Source organism: Lolium perenne, chromosome 5 (genome assembly GCF_019359855.2).
Source record: "Lolium perenne isolate Kyuss_39 chromosome 5, Kyuss_2.0, whole genome shotgun sequence".
Taxonomy (NCBI): domain Eukaryota; kingdom Viridiplantae; phylum Streptophyta; class Magnoliopsida; order Poales; family Poaceae; genus Lolium; species Lolium perenne.
In genome coordinates this window covers 130,577,233-130,599,745 of record NC_067248.2, presented here as the reverse complement: position 1 = coordinate 130,599,745, position 22,513 = coordinate 130,577,233, and the positions used below count along the sequence as shown (strand labels likewise).

At 44.0% G+C, this 22,513-nt stretch overlaps 1 protein-coding gene and 1 long non-coding RNA gene across 7 annotated transcripts; one reads left to right on the top strand and one right to left on the bottom strand.

Moving 5' to 3' along the window:
- Window positions 1-6,599: 6,599 nt before the first annotated feature.
- Window positions 6,600-9,591, top strand: LOC127302659 (uncharacterized). 6 transcript variants are annotated; one of them, XR_007853040.2, is made up of 5 exons: window positions 6,600-7,033; window positions 7,138-7,407; window positions 7,691-7,758; window positions 7,985-8,073; window positions 8,985-9,591. It is a non-coding gene; the product is annotated as an uncharacterized lncRNA (long non-coding RNA). The 6 variants fall into 6 exon arrangements; XR_007853041.2 differs by lacking the exon at window positions 7,691-7,758 and having other exon boundaries at window positions 6,603-7,033; window positions 7,138-7,221; window positions 7,326-7,407; XR_007853037.2 differs by lacking the exon at window positions 7,691-7,758 and having other exon boundaries at window positions 6,604-7,033; window positions 7,138-7,193; window positions 7,326-7,407.
- An 8,257-nt stretch (window positions 9,592-17,848) lies between these two features.
- LOC127298350 (tau-cadinol synthase-like) lies at window positions 17,849-21,659 on the bottom strand. Its single transcript, XM_051328234.2, has 7 exons — window positions 21,558-21,659; window positions 20,952-21,210; window positions 20,272-20,644; window positions 19,219-19,437; window positions 18,984-19,119; window positions 18,306-18,554; window positions 17,849-18,221 (listed from the first exon to the last, which is right to left on the bottom strand). Exons 1-7 carry the CDS (start codon window positions 21,657-21,659, stop codon window positions 17,931-17,933), a joined length of 1,629 nt encoding a protein of 542 aa, XP_051184194.1. The 3' UTR covers window positions 17,849-17,930.
- Window positions 21,660-22,513: the final 854 nt, after the last annotated feature.

The following is a 22,513-nucleotide window of genomic DNA, read 5'->3' as shown; positions in this document are numbered from 1 at the left end:
CTCCTCAACATCCAGAGAGCCCATGATATTCTCAACAGAGAACTCATGCCTCTGATGTTTCAGAAAAGTGGCAAAGTTCCTCCAAGAAGGGGGAAGCTTAGCGACAATGCATCCCGCGACAAACTTGTTCGGTAGCACACACTTGAGGAGCTCAAGTTCCTTTGCCATGATCTGTATCTCATGAGCCTGTTCTACCACAGATCGGTTCTCAACCATTCTGTAGTCATTGAACTGCTCCATTGCATACAGTTCACCTCCGGCATCGGCAGCACCAAACTTAGCGTCCAGTGCATCCCACAGTTCCTTCCCATTTCGGATGTGCAGATAAGCATCAACCAACTTGTCTTCAAGCACACTAAGAACGGCACCCACAAAGATTACGGTGGCATCCCCGAACGCTTTATCCTCGTCAGGAGTAAGCGGACCTCTGGGAGTACCTTCTGTAACCCGGTGCACGCCCATAGAAGTGAGCCACAAGAGGGTCTTACTCTGCCATCTCTTGAAATGAGAACCCGTAAACGGGCTCGGTTTAAGCGCAGCAGCAAAACCAGACAGTGAAAATTGCCTAAGCACATATGGTTTTTGGATTGTTGGATTATTAGGCAATTTTTGTGTGAGTTTAATTACCGAAAGTAACATTACAGATGCACAAACATACTTAACCATACACATCAGACTAAGCACATGCATCAGATCTGAACATGGAACAAGTAGCAGTGCAAGGTAGGAGAGGAAAATCACGTACATCGCGACCGGGAAGGTCGCACCAGCAGTAGCACCACCACCACCATGGGAGTTGTTGTGTCGCCCATGGTGTAGTCGAAGTCGTCGATGAAGCAGACGAACCGTTGAAGAAGAAGACGAACAGCAGCGAGCAGTCGCGCCGAGACGCTCCCCAAAAACCTTATCGCCCGTCTCCCGGTGCAGGATCTCAACGGACGGAGTTTCGGAGGCCTGCTCTCCCGGACGGCCGTGCACGCAGTCGCCGGGATGGGAAAGACTAGAGAGTACCACAACAAAAGGAACTTCACGAGAGAGATCTAAGAGCACTATTCTCCAAATCTGATCGGTCTCCTTGTGTAGCCTGGGAGGAGAGCCGCCCCGACCGCGTTGACACGCGTAGGAAGCCAGGGACACGCGGCGAGCATGCACATGCAGGTCGACACGTACCCAACTCAGTTGGTGCACCAAGCAAAAATTTAGGCTTCCTTGAGTGTGTCTCGAACTCGAGTCACGAAACGCGACGTGCGTGACGTGGCGAGGCGAGGCGGGGCAGAGGAGGAGGAGTGCGCGAGGGCTCCTTCTGTTCTCACTCACTTGGAATAAATAGAACAGCAGCCGCTTATATACCACTCCAACTCACTCCCAACTAGCAATGTTGGACTAAACTTTTTTCCCCCAAGACTGTCCCAAGCTGTCAACGTGATGGGCCTTGAGATTTCAGGAATTGTAGACTATATGGGCTGCCTAACTGGGCTGCAGCCCATCTACATTCAACAGATTATTGTGGCTTGTAAGCTAAAAAAAAGTATCTAAATTTGTGCTTTTGATTTGGGATTTTAGTTTCTTTAGAACACCCGCATTTTATTAAACTTCGACTGACATACAACGTCCGTGAGGCGAATTTAGGAACCAAACACTACGACCAAGATCATTATAAACTACACTTCTAGCTAACGAATGGGCATCTTTATTCGATCTTCGTCCTTCATGGCAGAACGACACCTCGGTAAACTCCCTCCAGGCTTCATTGATTTCACATACGATGTGGGCATAGATTCCCATCGTTTCTTCTTCCAAGCTTCTGACAGCGTTCTTGCAGTCAGTCGCCACTTTTGTCCGCCGAACATCCAGGTCCCTTGCCAAAGCAATTGCCTCTCAGGCTAGTACCTCGAGCGTCTCGGCCGTCGTTTGCCCATGAAATACCACGGCCGATGCCCCTGAAATACGCCGGAGTCACTCCTGGCAACGACAGCCACCGTGCCATGCCCAGAGTTCTTTCCAACCGCGGCATCCACATTTATCTTGGTTACACCGGCTGGAGGCAGGATCCAAGCTGCTTCTGCTTGTGCAGAAGATGCCGGTTGCCGCTGCCTCCCCATCTCCTCGCCTCGCTTGAGGTCGGTGCTATCCACAAAGAAGTGAACAGATAATGGGCTCTGATATACTTGCTCATGGATGGCCTTTCGACGAGCATTCTAGATCGCCCACAATGTGACAAAAACTTTCACCTGGTCTTCCTTCCCCAAAGTCTTGATCATGGTTACCAGCCAAGATCGAGGGTCTCCATCATCCGTATTTTGCATGCGTTCGGTGATATGTTCTTCCACAAAAGCCCAAACACACCTAGACATGGAGCAGTCCATCAGCGCATGCTTCCATGAGACAGCTCCACAGAACTGACAGACACTACTATCTACCATATGCCGTTTGTGTCGTAAAGCATTTGTTGGAATGGATTGTTTTGCTAGCCTCCACAAGAAAACCTTCACCTAGGGGACTTGGGTCTTCCAAAGTGAGCACCAATCTTGCTGAATTTGTTCTCCATTCGAGCTAGACGCTCGCTGATCTAGCCATGCCTCTCGTCCGTCTCTGGTTGTAACTAGCATGTTATACGCTGTGCGGACCGACAACCAAGGAAAAAAAAATAGCGCGCTATTCCAACACTAATAGCACGCTATAGCATATCTGGAGAGCCGACGCTACGCTATTTCGGCGCTATAGCGCGCTATTCGCGTTAATAACACGTTATAGCATGCTAATAGCGTATTTTTAGACCCACCCTATTTTGTTATAGCGCGCTATTTTTTTCCTTGCGCGAGAACACGCCCTTCCGATCGTAGTGCCAAGACCAAAAATCCTCTTGTTGCCTCCTATGACTCAAGGGTATTTCCAAAATCGCTTCGACATCCATAGGCAGAAAACACTGCCTCAATTTTTCCTCATTTATAGCATAACGCAACACTGTGCCGTTTGAAAATCCTTGTACGCACCAGAGTATGTGGGCTCCTGCAGATTAGACCTTACCGTGGAAGGTGTTTAAAGAAGTGCTTGATGCATGTTGTTTTTAGCCTATGTTGGGCTTTTGTTTATGTACTGAGCTTTTCTCCATGTCTTTTGCTATTCTACGTGCAACATTACACTGTTCCTAGTGGAACGTATCAAACATGCTTGATCCTAATTGTTTGATATTTAGGTCGCAATGTACACCCTTGCACACACACATTATTTAGAGCATCTCCAACAGGTGATGTAACTGGCGTTCTATCCAAAAAAAAAAAAAGCGACTAGTTTTGATGCTCTAACAGGTGCTGCAACCGACGCTGCAAAATAGAGCGCGGGGTAAAAGCGTTATCTCATGCATTATATCTACCACGTCAGAAAGAGCACGCGGTACAAATCGTGTGCAGGAACAACTACCTAGTTTTACAGCTCCAAAATTTAGAGCTTGTTGGAGGTGAATATGACCTCACGCACGTTGCAAAGTGCTTTTATAGTGCCAAAAATTAGCGTGACTACTGGAGATGCTCTTAGAGCATCTCCACCGCGCCCCAAATAGTCGCCGGTAGAGGCGCCGACACCTCCGTACGGGGGACGCCAGCACTGCATCCTCTATTTGGGGATGCTGCTCCCACACCGGCGCCCCAAGACCGGCGGCCCCGATAGATTTAGAAAGTTAAATTCAAATTTTGAAAATGATATTCATACGAAGTTCGAACGAAATTTGTACAAATTTAACACGAATTCGAACTAAAAAACTAAAAAAACATCTAGCGGAGCTGGGACTCGAAGGCGCTGAAGTCCAGGTCGTCGCCGTCGTCGCTGCATGGCCCGTATGACTAGCTGCCGTCCTCGTCGGCCTTCTCCTCCTTTGGCGCCAGCAACACCGATGGTCCGGCGAGGTCAACATAGTTGGCGCCGTGGTCCCTAGCGGACCACACCGCCGCCTGCTGCGGGTCTAGCGTAATGTGCCGGTAGTCTTCGTCGACGGAGCGCCAACCATGAACTGTAGGGTGGGGAAATCCTCGTCGTCGCCGTCGTCACGGAGGGCCGCCTGCGCCTCGACCTCCTTCTCCCACCATTTCTTCTTCGCCGGCGGAAGTGGTGGCGAGGCCGCGGCGTCCTCCACCTTGACGCGGGGGCGGCGGCCCGACCCCGTCGTCCGACGGGCCGGAGCAGAGGACGAGCGCCTCGCCCTCATCGCGGATGACGATGCCTCCGGAAAGAGGCGCGGGCGCGGCCGAGCGTGTGCACGCGATGGCAGGCGTCGATCCGGTGCGCGAGATTCCGGAAGCCGCGGTCCTCTCCGGCGGCCTCTGCAGCATCGGCGCCACCGACGCCATGCAGGCCGCCTGCGGGCCGCCTGCGGGAAGTGCAGTGGGACGCGTGCGGGGTCGCCGCGGACGCGCTGGCAGTAGCCTTACTGGCGCAGCGTGGTGTCGACGTCGCGACCGTACCACCATGCATGCCGGCCGACGGTGTTGAAGCGACCGGTGGATCGAGTGGTCGGCCGCACGTGCGAGCTCGACGGCGCGCTCATCTTCAAAACGATGCTGCCAGGTCGGGCTTTGGACGGCGTTCTCCGGCAAGCTCCTCTCCGCCGGCGTCATCCGGTTCCGCCGTTCCCTCGCGAGGGCTTGCGTTTGTGTTCCTTCCGGTGGCGGCGGTGGCACGCTTAAGCTGGCGTTGGAGACGTGCCAGCCGTGCGGCAGTTTGTACTGCACCGGCACAGGGATGCGGTGCCAGTACAGTACGCCGGCCTCGTCGAGGCTGAGCTGTAACGAGCGGAGCACGCCGCCACCGCTGCCGCCGGCCTCATCGTTGTGCGCCATCATCGGTGGGTGCGTGGGAGGTTTGCGCGGCGGTTGGACGGTGGCGGCTAGGGTTTGAAGGTGGGGAACAACGAGAAGTGCGCGGCGGTGTGGTTTTAAGGGAGGCGGCGGACGCGCATTGAAGGCGCGTGGGCAAGGTAGGTGGACGCCGCGTGGCCAGTCGCCGCCCTCACCGTTTGGGTTTCCGTGCGGGAGGCCATTAACACCGATGACCATCCTCCCCGCGTTGTTTCCGATGCAAACCACCGCGTCCTCTTGCTGACAAGTCGCCCCCACCTGCGAAAACCGTCGTACCACGAGGTGCCGGCGCACCCGATTCGTGTCCTTGGCCAAGAGGCCGGCATGGGGTTGCCGGCGCTTCTATTGGGCTCGAAAAATCACCGGGGCCATTTAAGGCGCGCCGGTTTGAGCTCATTTTCGCTCCGGGCCTTAAATCGTTGTCGAGGCCGCTATGGGGGCCGCTGGTGGAGATGCTCTTAGTACCCCTACGCACTCATTTTCTTTTGGATTGCTAAGTTCGTGAATGGCAATGCCCCACGAGTACATCAGCAAAGGCGACGGTCCACCGGTGATATATTTCCTTTCTACTTTCTGAATTTTTATTGTCCTATTGTTGAAATATTAAGTAAGATCTTTTCAATTACACTTAAATTGAAATTGAGTTTTTTTTTTTCATTTGTATTGCCACTAGAAAATTTTCAGTTGCACACTTGTTGCAACCGAGATTTTCCTAGTTATAATTAGGTTGCAAATGAGAATTTTACGGTTACATGTGGGTTGCAATTGCAACTAATGTTTTTTTCAGTTGCACGTGGGTTGCAACTTTTCCACCAACTGAGAATTTTCTAGCTGCACATGAAAATCAATTGAATTTTTTCCAATTGCACACTTGTTGCAACTGAGAATTTCCAGATTACAATTACATTACAACTGAAATTTTTAAGTTGCACGTTGGTTGCAAGAATTTTTTTTCAGTTCCTACCGAGATTCTCGGTTGCAGGTTGCAACTGAGATTTTTCCAGTCGCACAGGGCTGCAACTGAAAATTTCCAGTTACACACTTGTTGCTATCGAGATTTTCCTAGTTACAATTAGGTTGCAACTGAGATTTTTCCAATCGCAGGTGGGTCGCAACTGAAATTTTTCTGGTTGCACATTTATTGTTAATGAGATTTTCCTAGTTACAATTATATTGCAACTGATATTTTTCCACTTATTTCTTAGTTGCACATGAGATGAGAGTTTTTTAGGTGTACGTTTCTTCTTCAATAGTGTGCATATGTGTTTGCTTTTTTTTATGATTGTTATTTTGTGTTGGTTTCGGAAAAGCTACGCAAGCAGAAATAAGCCGCTCAAATCTCCCTCTATAAATAATCCAGCCAAAGAAAATAAAAACTACAGAATTAAGTGCAGAACAACGGAGCATTAGTACTTGAGTTAATCACGCGGGGATAGATCGACTGAGAATTACTAATTATACACTATATAAAAGTTGATCAAATTAACGCCCTTCACAGCGATTTGGCTACCGTAGATATGCTATTTTCCATCGTTTTGATCCAGATGTTACATGACGCGTGTCGATTTGGCTAATAATCAGTTTTTCATTTTTTTTAACGAGCAGCTAACCGGTTACCAACAGGCTACCGATTCGTACATCTTTTCTTTCCGGTTGCTAGGGATCATCCTCTTTTTTCTCGGCGGTCAAAGCAGTTCTGTCATCGGTCATCTCGACCACGGAACAATCCAGGAGTTCCATGCACCACCGCGTGGCTTCTCTACAGAAAAACTCTCTCTCCCTATGGCGACCTACCACGTATTCCTCACCGGGCGTCATCATCCTCTCCCTAGCCTGGATCGGCTGTACCTCAGATCGAGATCCGGTTTTTCTGGACCGACCAAACCACATCGACCTCTGTCGGGCACCTTGGGGAGGTCGTCCTTCGGCTTGCTAGCACTGGCTCGCGTACGAAGCCAGGCTGCACCACCGGTGCGGATCGCTGCCGGCTGCTCCCTGCCCGCTCGATCTTCTGCCTCCATCTCGCAACTCGCAAGTGGCCTATTTTGACCCGGGCGGCTAGGGGTGCCCTAAGATCAAGAGGAAGGAGGCGAACCTGGGGCATTCGGAGGGGAAGAAGAGAGGTTGGGGGAGCACATCCGTCTGAGCAAGATGAGATCCCACCTTAAAGAATCGATGTGCAGGTATGATCTTCCAAGCTCCTTTCTCTCTCCCCCACTTCACCTCCTCTCCTTTATAGGAACTCTCTCAGATGTGCTACGCTCTGGATCTTCTTTTCGATCTGCAGCAGCGACGCTGGAGCAGCAACAAAGCGACCTCGCTAATAAATTCAACAGCCTGCATGTGCGTGCCATGCTCTGTGCAATCCGCAGTTCAATCCTGCTCCCCTATCCTCTTAATGCGGGTTTTTATTCATGGGTGGGTCACCTGCCAATGGTTTGCTTCTAAGTATTGTGCGTTTTGTGCTTTGTCCAGATGCACTACGTGAGGCTGAGCCAATGACACATCGGGGAAGAGCAGATCGACTTCGACGCTACTAGCCACCCTGCAACAACATGTATGGTAGTCCCCATGGCGATTCATGTTTTTGCCCCTCCATCTTACATTCTATTGGTGTTGGTTTTTGTTCATGTCTTATGCATAACTGAATCCCTGTATGGTCTACCCGAGATTGGCTTGGTCATTTTGATTGTTCTGAAGATAGAGTACAATCATTGTTGCTGAATTTTGTTTGATTGGTTTTCCTGTTGCATTGTAGGATATTTAAACTCTTAAAGGTAAAAAAAAAATCACACTGAGTTTTAACTAAAAACTTCCCACCATTCCACTATTCATGGCAGCCACAACCGATGGCATTTCAGACTACACATGCCGCAGTTTATGCCTGCTTTGGTACTGGCGAGGCTAGGTATTTCCAATACTCCGTCTCAATGTATATTGCGGCATGACAATTCAAAGTAGGACAATTTGTCTGCGTCCTTCAAGCATGCTGATTCTTCGTGATGACCAAATATAGACAGTGGCATTGCAAACTGTAGCCTAAATGTGTTTGTTTTGCAGTTTATACTTTTTACCTCAAGGTTTTTAGCTCTATTCCAGTAAAAATGATGTTTCCTTTGTATTGTACATATCAGGATCTTCCTCTGTGTCTTATGGCGTGCCTTTGACCTGCCGCTCCGGTGTAATTTCGTCTAGCGGCGCTAGAGATATGGCATCTCTGCAGGTGGTAACAATTTTGTGCTTATTTAGGCCAGTTGCTTATTAGCCCGTCGTCTTCTCTCACTAAATCGTTTTGAGTAATAATGTTGGCCATAGCTGTAGGAGATGCACTTTCAGTGCGCAAGTCAGGGTGTTTTTTTACCATTTGTATCGCTCTACAGATGATAATTTATTTCCATTGCAGTCTTCAAACATCTTTGAATTAGAGCACGACGTCAAAGCCTGCCTCGGACATCAGAATGGAAGTCGTCATATTTTTTCTGTTTGCATATTTTTATTTAGCTTTTAGAATTTGGTCACCATGTTTTTATTTCTCAGGTTTCATGTCTCACCAGCAACTTTTGTTATCGATGAGTTTGCAGTTTTATCTTCGCTTTTGTTTCTTCTGTCAACTACCTACTTAACATGCATATACAACACCCAAATCTCAAGATTATATATTGACGCACAGGGACTTTGATTTATTGGTTGCTAGATTTTCTTTTTGAGACTGTCATTTTGCAAAAAAAAAAAAAAAAAAAAAAACCGTTCGCACGCTGGCCATGACATGAAGTTTTCGGAGCCCTTGGATGGCGGTTGAAACAGCTTTGTTATCTGTTGCTAGCTCCTGTCTGTTACAAACCATGTCATCTTTTTTTTGCTTCATTTGCTATCGCCAGTGTATTAGAGATCAGTTGGCCAGTAGTGTAGTGCACATGTTTACCACTTGCAAATAGATGAGGTTTTAAAACAACGGACCAGCATTACGTGAAGATCACGCTAATGTGTTTTGTTACATTATACTGTATGGCCAAGAATGCGGCTGAATATGGTTATTTGTCTCATACACCTAGACAACTTTGTATTTACTATCTTTGAGCCTTGGTAATATTCCAGATAACATATCATTTGATTCTGGTTTGATCTCATATTCAGGTGTTGTAAGGCTTGGTTGAGCTCAAAGATCCTTATTGCATGATGGCTCTTATTGGCATGGGATCGATGAGATCGAGCAGCAGAAACTGTTCCATGGAGTGGTTCGATGGGATCGAATAGCAAAAACAGGTCTACATCTGTTCCATGGCTGCCGGCAAGAGGTCCATGCTCTTCGGTGTCCCTGGGGCCTTAGCCTCCAGAAGTGATTTTTTGGACTCAAATTGGCCTTCAGGAAATCGCACCATCGTTTAAGAGTGATTATTTGAACTCCATTGCAGGAATAGGACTACACGTAGAGAATTGACTATAGATATCTGTGTGAGCTGCAAATATGTGGTGCTTATAAGCTACTTGTGACGGTTGATGCAGTCATGGATGCACATCTTAGTTCGGATCAAGTTAGTGCTACATTGTGGTGTACACTTCCTGTCACCTCCTGGTTCTACACTCATGTATATTCAGATTTTTCCCTATGCCTTCTATTGCTATATGTAAAAGACCTGCTGTTTCTGACATACCTCTTTGTACCACTTCTTACTATTGTAATTGGTTCACTTGGTAATGGTTCATGGTCTGTGTAAATTTAATTTTCTTATTTGATTTTTCAGTTTAGGCCTATTTATATAGACATAGAGAACAAAACTAAGTATGTCGAGCAGACAGAAAAATAAATTCAAAACATCATAGGTGCTTTCTTTAGCTGAACAAGAAGAACTGTCGATACAATCAGTTAGCACGTGCAAAGGAAATTTCAACTGTGGCTCAAGGAAGAACATACCAGCTGGTAGAAAATCATCTCCATTCAACTTCATGTCGCTCTCTGTACAGCTGCCTGCCCTCAGACTAACTCTGCTGCCGCCAGGTTAGGTGGTAGCGGATCAACTCGATTGACCTCATGTCCCTCTATTTCCAGCTGCTAGCAGATTAGCTCCATTCACCTGCTGCTGCTCTCTGTCTGCCGTAGGAGTTCGCCTCCGACCAACTGTGCTCCATGCAGGTCAGATGGTAGGGGATCCGCTCGAGTGACTTCCAGTCGCTCTTTGTGTCGACTCACCTACTACCACTCTATGTCCGCCGCAAGCGCTCTCCTTCGGCCTATCCCGGTTGATAACGTCTCTATAGGATTGGTCTCCGTAAGCTTTTACTTCCTCACCGGCGGCAGAATTCCACCGCCTCACCTGACAACAAAATGAGCCTTCTCTCATTCTTCTCTGTAGCCAGCTCTTTGTCCCAAAGAGTTGGATCTTTAGCGGTGGAACGCAGCAACTCAGCAACTCAGTAGAGCCCCTACTCGACGCGGACATGGAGCCGCTGCTCGCCGAACTAGGAATCCACCGGCTAATCCGTGGAGCAAGGGACAGCAGGCCCAAGCCGGTGGTGCTCCTGAGTCCTGAAGCTGGTAGCCGGGCGCGCACTAACGAGCGCCCAGCTGTGACGGACGGCGGGTGACAGAGGAGAAGAACCCGTATGCATTCTGGTGGTCTACGAGGCGCTACCGTGGGAGATGGAAGGGATCGAGGAGACGCTGGCTAGCTTCCTGGGGTGGAGCATCAGAGCAATTCCAATAGTATAGCCAACTGTTGGCTATAACAAGATGTCATATCATTTGTAGTCATTATATAGCTAACATGTACAATAGTTGGCTATAAGAATGTAGTACTTTACTAATATATGGCCCACCTTTCACTCTCACAAGGTGCCTAGAAGACGCAAGAAAGCAGCTGGTTATCGTGCATAAGAAATTTCACCTCCCTTCTCTCTCCTCTTCTCTCTCCTCCAACTCATCTAAAATATATTATTTAATGTCTTATAGTCAGCTGACTGGACTCTATTGTACTTGCTTTCATGTGTGGGGATGCGGGGCGGCACCGGTGTGGCGATGAGGGTGTGAATTCTGATTTGGGGATGGAGGACAGTGTCTTCACTCCTCAAGACAAGAAGTGAACTGCACGTGGCCTGCTGCCTCTAGATTCCCTAATATTTTTTTGCAGCAATGAGTGGCTCCCATGCTTAGATGTCTTCTACATTTTCCTCACTCAGTTTTCCCCCATATTACTATGTACTTAGCAAACACTCGGGCCAATTATACGAATCGCACAATTCATATATATTGTCACACCCCGCATATCTCATAGGCCTTGCAATCACAGCCACGGGCGCGGCGTGTCGCCGCGCCATGGCTTTCTAGTTCTCAGTAAAGAGATGTCTAACTAGGTATCTCTACTGTACAAATGAGTACTAAGTCTTAAATAAAACTAGGCTTATTTTCATATGAACACGTTTCTAAGAACTCTGTATTGTATATGGTCTTGGGCCCTCCATATTCCATAGACGAATGCATTCCATGCATTGAGGTGGAAAAAAACCTCTTTTTTTAGAGCATGTGCAATGTCTAACTAGGTATCTCTACTGTACAATACAGGGTGCAATGTCTAACTAGGTATCTCTACTGTACAAATGAGTACTAAGTCTTAAATAAAACTAGGCTTATTTTCACATGAACACGTTTCTAAGAACCCTGTATTGTATGTGGTCTTGGGCCCTCCATATTCCATAGACGAATGCATTCCATTGAGGTGGAAACAAACCTCTTTTTTCGAGACCATATCTTTATAGAAGAAGAAGCAAAAAAAAAAGTACAACAACAAACAAGCCGAACTCTTCTCTAATTAAGCTAAAAATCTGAATTGGATTCATTGGCCAAACACCCTAGCATTCCTCTGCTTCTAGAGTATCCAGGCCATGAGGGTAACTAGAGAATCAAAGCGCTTCTTATCTAGCTTTCTCACTCTCTTCCGGACCTCAGTCCACCACCTCTCCATGTTAGAGTTAAGTTATGGTTCGGGTATGTTCAGGGTAGCACTAGTTAGGACTCTGAACCAAACCTGCCTAACATGGGTGCATTGGGTGACGATATGATCCACATTATCTTCCTCCTGCAAGCATGTAAAGCACGGGTCCGACAAGTATTTTAGCCCATGTCCCGCCCTCCGATCCGCTGTCCACAACCTATATTTCATTGCTAACCAAGCAAGGATCTTGCTTTTCAAAGGCACAAACAATTTCCATATAGGTGTGTGCCATGGCAAAGCATCTCATATGTACTTTTGGAAGAGTAAGCTCCAGACTCATAACCCTTCTAGATGATGCGGTCCGGATAGTCGCATCGCTATCTACACTATGGACCGCCTCCCACGAAATGATGCACTAAACGCAACTGTCGATAGTCACCTCCCCTGAGATGTCGTTAATCCAAGCATTATCAGTCTCTGCATCCGCAGCCATACCGGTATTCTTGCGCCGAGTCGAAACAAGGCTAGCCACCATTGGTGCAATTTTCTCTTCCTTTCATCCATTGATCCATTGATCGCGCCAGAAGAAAATACCCCTACCATCTCCAATAGTGAAAAGAGCCAAGCTCTAGAAACAACTCGGACACCTTAGTGTGATGCATACCCGGCAGACCCTGCCACGGTCGTCTCAGCCAACACAACCGGACATAGAGGGCTAAGCCCTGCAGCCGGAGATCCTTGATGCCTAGCCCACCAAAGTATTGGGGTTAGCAAATGGCGCCTCATGCAACAAGACACTATTGATACGTGCATTTTAAATCATCAATATAGTAACTCATATAATTAGTTTTGAATGATATTTGTCATGATACATCAATATTTATGCATTTTTAGTTGACTTACTGGATTTTCCTACGAAGTCTCTTTCATTGGTATTTAATTTCTGAGAGGCAGAAAACTCCTTTTTCGTATTTTGCTGTTTCAGCAACCTTTTGGACACCTACAAATCAAAGAAAAAATGCACGATCAGTTTTTCACAGAGAGAATGACCGTGGGCCAAAGAAGCACACGAGGGGAGTCACGAGCGACAAGCGAGCCCAGGTGGCGTGCCCTACTTGGCTGGGCGCACCACCCATGCTCGTTTGGGCCTTAAGCATCGCCTCGAATCCTCCTTTTTACTGATGTCTCCTTCTCGCCAGAAAACCTAAGCCATATTTCCCGAGATTTATTGAGGCGGCGGCGGAAGTGAAAGTCATCTCCTACTCTAGGAGAAGGCAGATCCTACCGCACCGGTACCTTCGGTGAAGGGGAAATCGATGCCATCATGATCACCACTCCTACTTGACATAGGGGGAGGAATCTCCATCAACATATCCATCAGCACCATCATCACCATTTTCGAGATCAACTCCATCCTCCCTCGTAGTTTGCGATAGATCGAACCCTGGATATTGTTTTAAGTGCTATTGCATGATTGTGATAGGCATCTTGTCTTTATTTGGTGCAGAGATTATAATTTCAGATTGTGTTGTAATCATTATGCCTCTGGTCCACATCATGTTTGGCACTTGTGAGTAGTTCCCCATGTTTCTAAGGGCATAGGATGATCTGGCTATGATTCTATATAACGTGCAATGAGTATTTGGTCAAGTTTTTATCTTTTATGTTGTTCTATGATTAATTTATGCAAACTTTGACTGCATATTACTTCACCTATATGGACTCATAGGGATGCACCTTAATGTAATGATGAGGGTTGGAAGGGACGGAATGACAAAAACTGTTTTCCAATACTTTGAGTTGCATTAGAGGGGTTTATGTTGGGGATCCATGAACTAACAGCTATGATGGGACATTTATGTCTTAATGATTCTTATACTTGCTCATGAAAATGGCTCTAGGACCCATCATAAGGGGTGTTTCTCATATCTGTGGCTACACCTAATTTAGGCTCAGCCCCTAAGGGAATGAAACTTGATAAGAATTCAACATGTTGTGTAGAAATCTAAATGCTAATAAATCCATGTCGCCCTTGGGAATACTTGTCACATATAAGTTCACACACACACTTGAGTTTGTCCTCTTGCTGCATAGCGGATTGGGCTTTCTCTCATTGAGATCATTTACTTAGTGATATGTACTTTCAGTACTTTATTTCATTGCAAACTATACACTCAAATACCAAAACTACTGCATCCTTTTTATTGTTTACTTGTGAAACTTGCTAACCAATATCTTCAGCTCCTCATGGGTTCGACAACCTTTCTTATTGAAAATTACTAGAATTGATCTCCTGCACTTGGGAGCCATCAATTATCCACCATGCACCTCATTTTCCCAGCCCAAAAAATGTGCACAACCACTTGTTAATTTCTTCAAGGAAACGGGTGCCTCGGCCACCACCATCTGATGAACCGCTCTAGCCAAAGCAGCTGACTTGATTAGAATTAGCCTTCCCTCCGTATGAATGAGACCCCTTTTCCACACCGAGACACACTTGATCACCTAATCAAGCAGTGGTTGCCACTCTGCCTTGGTTAGGGGCCAAGAGCTAGTTGCAAACCGAGGTATTTAATTGAAAACCAAGCCAATTCACATCCTAGAACCCGCACGATTCTCTCCTCGTCTCAATCTGCTCCTCTAATCAGAGTTGTGGTGGTTTTTCTGAAGTTAACATGCATACCAGAGCCGCCCTCACAAAAGAATACTTAAGATTTGCTTAATCACCAACAACTCCTGGAATTCCGGTTTGAAGAGGAGATTCTTTGTGAAGGCATGATCCTAGCCAAGTTACTAAACATCGACTCATGCACTGATTTTTTGATCGCCACCATCAAAACTTCCATATCTACAACAAACAACATGGTGGAGGTGGGATCCCCTGCCTCAGGCCTCGCACATGATGTATGCGCTCACCCGGAACTCCAGTAAACAATGATCTAATTTGTATTTGCAATCTACAAGAGCAAATCAATCCACTTAATAAAATTCTCCCCAAACCCCATTATCCTCAAAGAGAAACCACCAGGAAGTCGAGTTGAAAGCACGTGATAGATCGAGCTTTACTAACATGTTTGTTGATCTTCATGGCTACTTGACGAACAAGGACGAAGTTTTCATGCAAACTCTTTTTTTACAAACATCGATTGATTCATACTAAAAATCTCAGCAAGTCTCTCACGAAGACGGTTTGCAATCATCTTTATGAAAAGTTTTGAGAAACTATGGACTAGACTTATAGGTATGTAGTCCTTGATCTTCGTCGCATCCCGCCTCTTAGGGATAAACGTCATCAAAGCTCGATTTAGAATAGAAAAACTCCTTCCATCTCCCACTCCTAATTTTAGGAAGCCAACAAAAAATATTCTGGTCAATGATCATGCTCTTTGATAAAATACCCATATGAAACCGCCTGAGCATGGGGCTCGATCGGGCTGCAAATCGTTGATAGTGTTCCATGTCTCATCCTCTGTGAAGATATTGTGAAGGTCCTAAAAGTCAGCAACCGATGTCTCCAAAGCCTCCAAATTGATATTGTGAACTCTGTTCTGAATACTCCCAAGCAGATTGGCATACGTTGTAGTGAACACTTCGTTCTTCCTCTCCTGGTCTGTCACAATTGCTTCTCCCACTCTAACTGAAGAGATGTAGCTCTTGGTCCTTATGTCGTTGGCAACCACATGAAACGGCTTAGAGTTGGCATCACCCTCCTACAACCACCCGATTCTAGATCTTTGCCTGACGATCGTGCGTTCAAGGGACTCCAAACCAAGTACCATTTGCCTGCGCATCTTGCGGAGCCAAGACTCTGCCAGTGTGAACCTCCTCCTCTCTTGGGAAACATCGAACTGGAAGATTATGGTATTTTCCATGGAGATTTTTAGTTTCATGTTTCCAACTCTCCTCTGTACACATGACTGAATGTATTCTGCTGCGTTTCTAATTAGGACATCCAATCTCCGAAAAGGATCAGACTTTTTTAACTGCTTCATCGAACCCCTCCAATTTTAGCAAAAAATGCCTCAAATTTAAATCTTCGCTTAGGCATGAATGCAACATTCAAAGCAAGGTGTATTGTGCATGATCTGAGACTGGAGAAGACAGTGTTTGAAGCATAGAGTCTTGGTGCGTCATATCCGAGTCCACAGAAACAAGGGCGCAATCAATGCGAGTAAGCACAGGCCTCTCTCTCTCATTACTCCAAGTGAAAATTCTCACATGCAAGTATAATTCCTTGAGCCCATGCTCATGCAAAAAGTTTTGAAACCTCAACATCATGTTTCTATCCAGGAGATCATTGTTTTTTCTCAGAGGCGTTTAGAATCATGTTAAAGTCTTCCAGGACCATCGAAAGCAACCGAACAATGAAGAAAATAATTTTTCTGATAATAACAAGGCAACCGTTATAAATACATCAGTGTCATCATCGATGCCACCAACCCACCTGGCTACCCTCACGAAACACACAGATCAAAGGAGAAAGACCACTGTCCCACATGGACACCCTCCACGAAACACATAGATCAAAGGAGAAAGACCGTCGCCTATGTTTCCATTGAGCTTCATCGTCATTAGTCCTGAGCCAAAAACTCCAACTTCACTTTCCATGACCATCGACAAATACCTATTTTTAACCAACGACAGAACCCATGCCAAAAAGCCAACCCAATCCCATGCCAAAAAGCCATCCCAATAGGTTGACAAAGAGGCAGCTCCGACTTCAATGATGAGCTTCAAACGAGAAACATGTAGGTGAACCAAAAAAAAGCTCGCTAGATTATCAGTGATTAGGATCCACTCACCACTGTAATATTTTCCAAACAATTCATAACACCAGTGGATCTAAAATAGCTTCCCTCAGAACCGAGCACTAGTTCAGTGGTACGGTATTGTGTCCCAAGATAGCCGGATTTGATTCCCAGAGGGGTCACCTGAGTTTCTCAACCTTCTTAATATGCAGAGTGTTTCCTCCCACCTTTGGTATGTTTTTTTATAGAACAACCACCCTAGCAATCCCCACACAATTTGTCCCACCAACCGGATCAATCTCCAAAACAATACCCCGAAGAGAGAACATGACTTAATTTTAATGTTGTAAAGAGGCTCACTCTTTGCAGCCTAAATTCAAAAATGTTTGACTTGACTTAACTTATATTTCGTCGATTAGATACAGCTTCAGTTAAAAAAAGACTTCACTCCGGGATACACCGGAATCGAGAATAGTAACTCGTTACATTTCTACATCACCGACAAACAAAATCAGCACATGAACATATGCCATTAATGACAAGTGCTAGCCGAGTTAGTTTCACAAGAAGACCTAAAAACTAGTCATGACATGAATAATTATCCCTACAGAATAAGTTGCCGACATAACAAGGTGGCGTTGGTCGCCTGCATCTAACTGTTGCCCACACATCTTCCGACAACACATAGCTTGTTTCACCATTTCGTGGGCATTTCCTTTGGATATAGGAATCAACATGCTCTTCAAATCTGTTAGTGACACACTATAGATCTTGCAATTTGTTCTATTTCTAGCACAGTTGGTGCACTAGATTTTTCTTTCTAAATGGAGCTCAAGAGCCCTGGCCTCTGCACCGAAGAGATGTATACAACATTTGTTATAAATTTATTCGATAGAGGTCATGAAAGAACATACATCAAATAACCCGAATGGTGGTGCTTTGGTTTTCCTCGTATTATAGTTATTCTAGATTTTTTCATTGCATTGAGAGGAACACACAAGTCTGAGGCGATAAAAATATATAAGTCAACTCTATTTCATTTTTAAATTTTTCTTCATCCTTGCTCCTATTATTGTGAATGTGCTTTGCTTCGTTGTAGAATTGCAATGCACTGACGTGAGCTATATAGAATATGATGTATCGATCTTGAAATAATGTACACATAGGAGGATCAAAGATACATCTCGCATATTAGAATATAAATATTATTCTTTATTGCTTTTTAAGTAATATCGAAATATACAAATCCCTATTGGATCAATCATAATAATTGAGAAAAGCCATAATCAAGCGGTAAAAAGCACAACTGCAATAGATTAGATGATACAAGTTCTCTTAGAACGAGATAACCGTGATGTTGCCAGTGAACGAAACCATTAGCACTCATGTACCCACCACACCATTGTCTAGAAGCGAATAGGATTGAGAAAAAGGCGCCTAATCGTCCCGTCAAGGCCATTGCTGAATGTAAAAGAGTCCTTCTGGTTGGCATACATGAACCACATGCTGATTGATACATTCGCGACTAGTTGTACTGCAGGAAATAGCTCAGCGAGCTCAAAGCGTGCATGGTTTGTAGTCTTCCATGCGTCTTCAATCATAGAACCTATCTTGGCAATGGCAACATCACCTGTCACACCATGCTCACTAATGTAACACTCCACTGAACTGGCCACATCATTTTTGTTCTTTCCACGCTGTAAAAAACACATATGCTTCATGAGAGGTGTTATCAAAAGATGAAAAGTATATGGGTGGTATTCTTCAGATTTAATTTGTACCTTAAATGAAGCAAGGTCATTCATTAATCTTGTCACCACTGCAGAAGCCTTGACAGCATCTGTACAACCGAGTGCCCAGTCGAGTACCTCCTTGGTTGCAGTATCACCCATACCAACAAACAAGCCAACACATGCTAGTGGTGCACCAGAGCATATACTAGATACCTCCACTTGATTATTAAATCTTGGCTTGTAATTATGGTGAGACCATTCGGCTTCTTGGAGATAGTTAATTGATAATATTTGAAACTACAGATGGAACAAAAAAATCATTACTAATGATATAAGATTTGCACAATGTAGACCATGTATATATGGATGTAGACAATAACCTTTGTATTTGAAATATACACGCACATTTTAAGTATTACAATATAGAATAAGATTCGATACCCACATGGGATTATACCTTAAGGGAGCAATGATATCTTTAGTGAATTTCTAGTGAAACTTCCACATCATATTGAAATATATGGTTTCTACATCTAAAACTGCAGAGCATACATTTCTAGCATTAAATTTCATAAATTAAAGGTCTTTGAATGGAGATATGTCTTGATAAATTACCATCACGTAAGTTCCAAGCACAGTTCGTGTTACGAGAATAATACAAATAAAGAAGCAAAACATAGCACACATGAATTTTCACTTTGTGGTTGGGAGATGCAAGTGGCGTACCGCTTTTATGCTAAAAGAGACACGATACTTCTCATCTGGTTTCAACTCGTCTTCAAACTCTTTAAATGTGCTTATCAGCTTGAGGTAGAAATTCTTGAGGTACTCTGGTAGAAGAGAAATGGCACTCTCCTCCCATCTGTATGAAAATTATTTAGTTGAAACTTTGAATAAAATTATGTGAATGCACGTTTCATTCCAAAATTTACAAGATAAAGCAACATCAAGAATTACCAACCTTTGTATAGCTTCATTGAGTTGTCTACACTCCATCAAACTAGCACGCACATCATAAGTGTCATCTGTCATGATTATTATTGCGACTATTTTGGCTAGAATAATTCTTGCACGCGAATACTTTTTCTCACAGTATGCTGTGTATGACCACAAGTAGCACTCCACTACACGGTCTCGTGAGTAAGTTAGCCCCACTTCTCTGTAAAGATCTCTCCACCACCTACAATTGAATTTTTTGTTATTCTATTTTATGTAAAATAAATTTGCTCTTAGCTCATTTATGAGATGTATGCAATGAGGGATGTCCCAAAATTACTACACATGAATTTAATGGATGTTACTAAACTTGCATCATAGTTTGAGCATCGAAGAATTAAAATATGTGTTTTCTAGATAGCTTATTTTATTATTGTGTAAGAGAGTTTACTTCTCCCATAAATATGCATGATTGTCGAGTTAATAAAGCACACATGTGCATAGTCTCTCTCACATGTAAGCTTAGAAATCAACTATATGTCATGAAAAGTTTTGTTAGATCATGATAGGGATATTTATCGAGATAATTAAGAGGACAATATAGATGAAAATTACTTGTCTTATACAATGCCCACCCATCTGTATGCCTAGTTGCGTACTTGATTGGTAGAGCAAAGATAGGTCAGATATTTCTACCCCTATCCAAAATGCAGATAGTGTAGGACATTCATATGATTTTCGAGATGGTATTTTTACCATCAATATATGTACAAGCATGCTCCCTCACATAAAGAAGTATACACTTCAAATAAAATTTCATGATAAATCTCATGATAGTAATTTTTTATTTGGGATCCTAGCAAACCTTTTCTAACAGATGATCAATCTTGGAGTTATTTGGTAGGTAATATTTCTATAATGACATCCATTTTAGATTGGAGGTAGTAGTAGTTCTTAGTGGTTCAACTATGAAAGTTTTCCAAAAAAAATGAAACTTGAAAGAACCTACAATATTTAGTATTCTGATGTCAAGAAACTAAACTCTTTACAACTTTTGTATGTCAAATATTAAAGTTACCTCGAGAGAGCCTTGAGCTCCTTTAAGTGGAGATGTTGCAGAAGGTTAAAATCCAGTTTTGCAAATTCTAGAATTGAAGAATTGTGCATAGACTCGTATTTGTATTCTGACATATAATGCAGCGCCTCTACTCTCTTCAAAGTCTTAGGTAGTGGTAAGTGAAGAGAACGCCTGACTTGCTCAGCCAATGGGGGCTTGAGGTTGCTTTCCATTGACTCAAGGTGTTTCCTTGCAAACAAGATACTTTCTTCAAGCTCCGTCTCTCCATGTGTTAAAAGATATGATGCGTTGTATAAACTTAGGAGTCCCCTTGGGTCATTACTTATGCCAACATTGAACGCCCCATCTTCGTCTTTGAACTTGTTGAATACATCTGCAAAGTATACATGATACATCTAATGAGCATATATTAGGTAGTCTTTGATGGCTCTTATCTCATATGTTTTTTTTACGTCTTTTATGCGAGTAATACAAAGATATTTCAGACAAAGTTGATTATGAACATGATGTCAGCTGTGATGTTTCAGTATTAGTACTAGCAATCACATGAATGTGTAAGATATCTCACATGTAGTAAAATTATCAATTTTAAGAAACAATAATATACATGTAAAAATATAAGGTTAATTATAGACAATACCAAATGCATTATGCTAGGGGGTTTGGTTCTTAGCATATACCTGGAGATACCCAGAGTCCATGTTGCCTCAGTAAGCGGAATCGAAGAGCGACCTCATGAAGGTTGGAGCTATTGGATTCAGAAGCATGTATGTTTCTTAATATGGAGACAATTTGTTCATCGAAATGATGATCTATACTTAGATGTTGGAGAGTGTCCACAAGGTTCAGTTTATCAATTGTAGTACTGCAAGCCTCAAGTATCACAAGCACATTCTCCTTCAATTGATTGGACCTATCTGTCATCCATTCCTCGGACATCTACAAGCATACCAAAATATAAGTTATATAGTGTTAACTAATGTCTTCTGTAGTATGATGACATTATTTAAATGTGTGTTAAGAGCAGACAATAAGAATGTTTGTATGCATGATGTTTGTCGAATAAATTTGTAATAATCTTACAAATATGGGAAGCTATTTGAAAAACATGCAAACGAGATAATACCATGTTCAGACATAAGTAAGAACAATTGGTAGCAACACCAAAAAAATCCAGACATAGGTGTCACTACTTAGTATCCCTTGTCAACAGATTTCGAATTTGCCATGTCAAGCTGATCGAAAAATAATCGAACAGCTACGGATGTACATATAAAAAAGTATACCTGTAATATTTCTGGACTGTAGTCGATGAAGAAGTCACCCCATACTGTTGGATGAAACACAGGCGCCGTGTTTGGAACGGTTGCACCTTGGGAGTAAGCCATGACAATAGATTGTTGTTGTCGTACTGCGATGGATTGTTGTTGCCGTAGTGTGTACTAGCTTTGAAAGAACATGGAAACGGAAGATGACCTTATATAGGCAGTACGTACACCTGGGAGAGGTGTTAGAAAGATCTTAAAATAAAGCTGCATCCATGAGATTGCTTCTTCAAACTTTAAAGAACTATTGTGTGTCAGGGACACACATGGCAGGTACATGATATTCAAAGCAAAGGGCATAATGCATAAACATGACATGTGTGGTAGTGGGATACCGTTGACATCACTAACCGCTAAATGGCAGAAGCTTAATAAACGTGCGTGGAAACCAAATTGAGTAAAATGTGCGTAACCCTTTGATGAACTATCTATATTTTATGCAGCTCAACTAGCGTCAAAGAGGGAAAAAAATTCACATCTAAAGCATCTCAAAACTTAGTGCCATGGAGGGAAAAATTCAGATATATGAAGCATCTCCAAACTTAGTGCCATGAAAGTGTTCTACCGACAGAATCACATGCATATATGTATCTCGTCATTTAAAAAGTGTCACCGTGTTCTGTGTGCGAGTATGACCATCCACATCTGAAACTAATCTAGCTATCTACCTATTATATTATGAAGGGATTTGCTAGTCACCGTGTTATGTGTGTCCAGCCTATTTTCTAATCGTTTGAACTCTATGCTTTAAGATTTGTGTAGCTTCTTGTCCTTTGTGTTGCGGCTTCGTGGATGTTTGAAATGAACGTAGCGTGAGTTTGTCGGGCCTTACTTTTGGACGCGGCGTTTTGGCTCGCATGACCAGATGAGCATATTATCGAGAAGGTCGAATATCATGTTGGGATGTGTTCTGCTAG